At 48.2% G+C, this 4,366-nt stretch overlaps 1 protein-coding gene across 1 annotated transcript; it reads left to right on the forward strand.

Annotated features, from left to right (window-relative positions):
• The first annotated feature begins 3,218 nt into the window (after positions 1-3,218).
• On the forward strand, positions 3,219-4,166 carry LOC124524643 (olfactory receptor 10H1). Its single transcript, XM_047096993.1, has one exon. The coding sequence runs from the start codon at positions 3,219-3,221 to the stop codon at positions 4,164-4,166; it is 948 nt and encodes a 315-aa protein (XP_046952949.1).
• Positions 4,167-4,366: the final 200 nt, after the last annotated feature.

Raw genomic sequence — 4,366 nt, forward strand, 5'->3', positions numbered from 1 at the left:
TGAATATGACAGAGAGGTTAGGAAGAGAGAAGCTTTGAGGTCATTCAAACGTAGGTTCAGATTCTGGCTTCCCTATTTCAGAGCCATGGTCCCTTGGGCAAGTGATGTGTCCTCTGTGGGATTTAGCAGCCACATCTATAAAATGGGGATCATAGCAGGTACCTTATAATGTTGGAGTAAAGATTAAATACAAAACACATGAGCATAGGTGTTGCGTCGATAGAACACATCTAACAAAGGGTAGCTATTCTCATCGAGAACTCAAAATCCAGTGCCAGAGACAGTCACACCTCCAGCATGACACATTATGATGAGGGTCATGATAAAGTTAGGATCAAGGAGTTTTAAACTCATTCAAGAGTCATTGTTTTGGAAGCAGGCAGGAATGAGTGATTAAATCTGCTTTGGGAAGAGAATGTCCGGGAGGACATTTAAATGGAATCTTAAAGATAAACAGGCATTTGCTGGGCGGAGAAGGGAAGGAACCAAGACTGGGGAGCATGTCAAAAAATTGTAACTGCAGCCTCTAGGTCATTGGTTCTCCACTGGGGTTGACTTTGGCAATGCCTGGAGACATTTTTTGTTGTCACGGGGGCTGGTAGTGGCCAAGGATGCAGCTAAACACTTTACAGTGCACAGAACACCCACCCCCCTCCCCATAGCAGAGAATGATCTGGTTCCCAAAGTCAAGAGTCCCACAGTTGAGAAACCTTGCTCTAGATGTTGGAGACCCATCGGAGGTTTGTGAGCACAATCCACATGACCCTGCTCTCACCCATTCAGCCTCTTCTCAGAGGCTCTGGTTTCCATGTTGTTGACCTTTGACTCATCCCTCTGAGATCTCAGAGTGGCAGGACTGACTGGGGGGTTGTTGGAGACACAATCCTGGGGACCTACTGGCAGGTGCTGCCCCAAAAGTGGAGAAAGGATACGAGGGGCTCCAGGGAAGGGAAACCAAGAAACTCTGGAAACTGGTGATATTTGGGGAATGCAGCCTCCAGTCACCAATGCAGCTGTTCCCTTCTTTATTTCTCACTACTAGCCTGTCAGGGCTTGATCAGGGACCTGCACCCACCTAATAGGGCACTTACTACTTTTTTCCCCTATTTTTTTTATTGCCGTAGAATACGCATAACATAAAATTTGCCATTTTAGCCATTTTATAGCATACAGTTCAGTGCCATTAATTACATTCACAGTGTTGTGAACCAACCACCTCTGTCTGGTTCCAGAGCTTTCTCATCAACCCAAAAAGAAACCCTGTGTTCGTTAGCAGTCATTCCCCATTCTCCCTCCACAGCCCCTGGCAACCACTGATATGCTTTAAAACACCTACATAAATGAATATTCATAGCACCACTATTCACAACAGTGAAAAGTGGAAACAACCCAAATGTCCATTAAGCAGTGAGTAAATAGACAATATGTGGTTTATCCATACAACAGAGTACTGGTCAACCATGGAAAAGCAACCAGGTTCTCAGAATGTTACATGCTATAATGTGGGTGAGCCTCAAAAACAGTACACAGAACGAAAGAAGCCAGACCCCAAAGGCCACATACTGTATGATTTCATTTCGATGAATGTCCAGAACAGGCAAATAGAGATGGAAAGCAGATTGGGAATTTATAGCCTTTAAAACTTTATACTGCCTAATAAAAAAGATCATTTAAAAATGGTGAAGTTATTCATGAAGAGACACTGAAATCTCATGAAATTGAAGTTATTTGCTGATCACAGACTATGTACATTTGCTCACTTAGTGTGTTGATTTAATTTTTATAGGGAGCACTTGCTGGGTGTCAGGTCACATCCCAAGAATAACTGATTTATTTCTCAAAACAATGCTGAGGGAGGCAGGGGAACATGGAGGTACAGAGAGATGAAGAGACATGCTCACTTTTACACAGTTGGCAGAACAAGAATTCAGGTTGGCTCCCACGTCCCTTTGTCGGATGTCCATGTTGCATTGTCCTAGAACATACGGATGTGCCTCATGAGAGCAGAAAAACACCCAGAGTGTTACTTCTACACAGCCTCTTACCTCTCACTCCCTAAAGAGATACCTCCAGAGAAAGAATCCGATTTGTATTAAGTTAGAGATGCCTGCCGGTCCAAGGATTATAGACATGGGGTAGGGGTGTCTTGTGGTCACTGAGCTATGTGCAGAACAGGATTTATCAGAAGGCAGTAGAAGGATACAATGACAATGGCTGGAAGCTCCAGGGGAGGAATGTTTTCATTCTGGGAGGCAACCCAGAAGGATAGTGAAAGGCACAGTCTTTAGAGACAGCCAGGCACAGGTTCAAGTCTTAGCTCTGCCATTTTGACAGCTTCACCTAGAGCAAGTTGCCTAACTTCCATGCACACCAATATTCTCGTGAGTCTGCTCAAGATGCTCAAAATGCAGGTGATAAAAACAGCACCTCTGTTACTAGGTTAATGAGAGGGTTAAATCTTTTTTTTTTAATTTTTTTTTATTTATTTTTGCAACAAAGAGAGACAGAACATGAGCAGGGGAGGGCCAGAGAGAGAGGGAGACACAGAATCGGAAGCAGGCTCCAGGCTCTGAGCTGTCAGCACAGAGCCCGATGCGGGGCTCGAACCCACAGACTGTGAGATCATGACCTGAGCCGAAGTCGGACGCCCAACCGATGAGCCACCCAGGCACCCCGAGAGGGTTAAATCTTAAGAGGCACAGAGTGGGAACTCAGTGTGTTAACCTTAAAAATACAAACCCAGTTATTTTACCAGCAAAAGATGTGTTTATTCAGAAATAAAATGGAACCACAATCCAGCGCAAATAGGCCACCACAAAACCAGAGGCAGGTTGGAGGGAACAAAGGAAAGGTAGACTTTTTAAGGAGAAAAGGGGTAAGTTGGAAAGGCTGTTATAAAAATTCCATTAGAATAAACCGAGAGCTCAAAGTATGGTGGCTTCTCACTGGGAGCGTGGGGAGTAGTAGCCACTCCCAAGGTCAAGTCCATCTCTTCCTGTCCTTGTCAAGTTTGCAATGGACTAGGAGGGACAGGGTGTGAGCTCTCTTCCTGCCAAAACCTCTGACTGCATTTTAGTGAGGTTTCCCACTGCTAATTTTTACAAATGCCAGCTGTCATTGATCGGGGCACTCTCTTGAGCAGACCCCGGGATGGGGAAGACCTTCTCCACCAAGTAGCTGAGCTCTGTCTCTCACACTTCGCCCCAGGCACAGTCTCCATGCAGAAAGGCAATTTCTCAGCAGGGACTGAATTCATCCTCGTGGGCTTCTCCACCTTCCCCCACCTTCAGATGATGTTCTTCCTGTTGTTCCTGCTCATGTACCTGTTCACGCTGCTGGGGAACCTGCTCATCATGGCCACAGTCTGGAGCGAGCGCAGCCTGCACACGCCCATGTACCTCTTCCTGTGCGCCCTGTCCACCTCTGAGATCCTCTACACCTTGGCCATCACCCCGCGCCTGCTGGCCGACCTGCTCTCCACCCGCCGCACCATCACCTGGGCGGCCTGTGCCAGCCAGATGTTTTTCTCCTTCACGTTCGGCTTCACCCACTCCTTCCTGCTCACCGTCATGGGCTACGACCGCTACATGGCCATCTGCCACCCCCTGCGCTACAATGTGCTCATGAGCCCCCGCGGCTGTGCCTGCCTGGTGGCCTGGTCCTGGGTAGGTGGCTCGGTCATGGGGCTGGTGGTGACCACGGCCGTTTTCCACCTCACCTTCTGTGGACCCAATGAGATCCACCATTTTGCTTGCCATGTGCCCCCTCTTTTGAAGCTGGCCTGTGGAACTGATGTACCAGTAGTGGCCAAGGGTGTGGGGCTGGTGTGCATCATGGCCCTGCTGGGCTGCTGTCTCCTCATCCTCCTCTCCTATGCCTTCATCGTGGCCACCATCTTGAGGATCCCCTCAGCTGAGGGCCGGCACAAGGCCTTCTCCACCTGTGCGTCCCACCTCACTGTGGTCATTGTGCACTACGGCTTTGCCTCTGTCGTCTACCTCAAGCCCAAGGGTCCCCAGTCTCTGGAAGGAGACACCCTGATGGGCATCACCTACACGGTCCTCACCCCCTTCCTCAGCCCCATCATCTTCAGTCTCAGGAACAAGGAGCTGAAGACAGCCATGACCAAGACCTTCCTCAGAAAACTCTACCCAGAAAAAATATGATGATCAGGAAGGAATTACTTGGAAACAGCTAAGTTGGGTTACCAACTTAGAAATTGCACCCTTGAGGGGCACCTGGGTGGCTCAGTTGGTTGACCACCCGGCTCATGATCTCAGGTCAGGTCTTGATCTCAGGGTCTTGAGTTCAAGCACGACATTGGGCTCCATGCTGGGTGTGGAGTCTACATTAAAAAAAAAAAGAG

The sequence above is a fragment of the Lynx rufus genome, unplaced genomic scaffold (genome assembly GCF_022079265.1).
Source record: "Lynx rufus isolate CCGP_SWC_20201006 ecotype Redwood Valley unplaced genomic scaffold, mLynRuf1.p SCAF_4, whole genome shotgun sequence".
Classification (NCBI taxonomy): domain Eukaryota; kingdom Metazoa; phylum Chordata; class Mammalia; order Carnivora; family Felidae; genus Lynx; species Lynx rufus.

Coding starts and splice junctions, on each gene's coding strand:
- LOC124524643 (XM_047096993.1), top strand. CDS start 3,219: ATGCAGAAAGGCAATTTCTCAGCAGGGACTGAATTCATCCTCGTGGGC.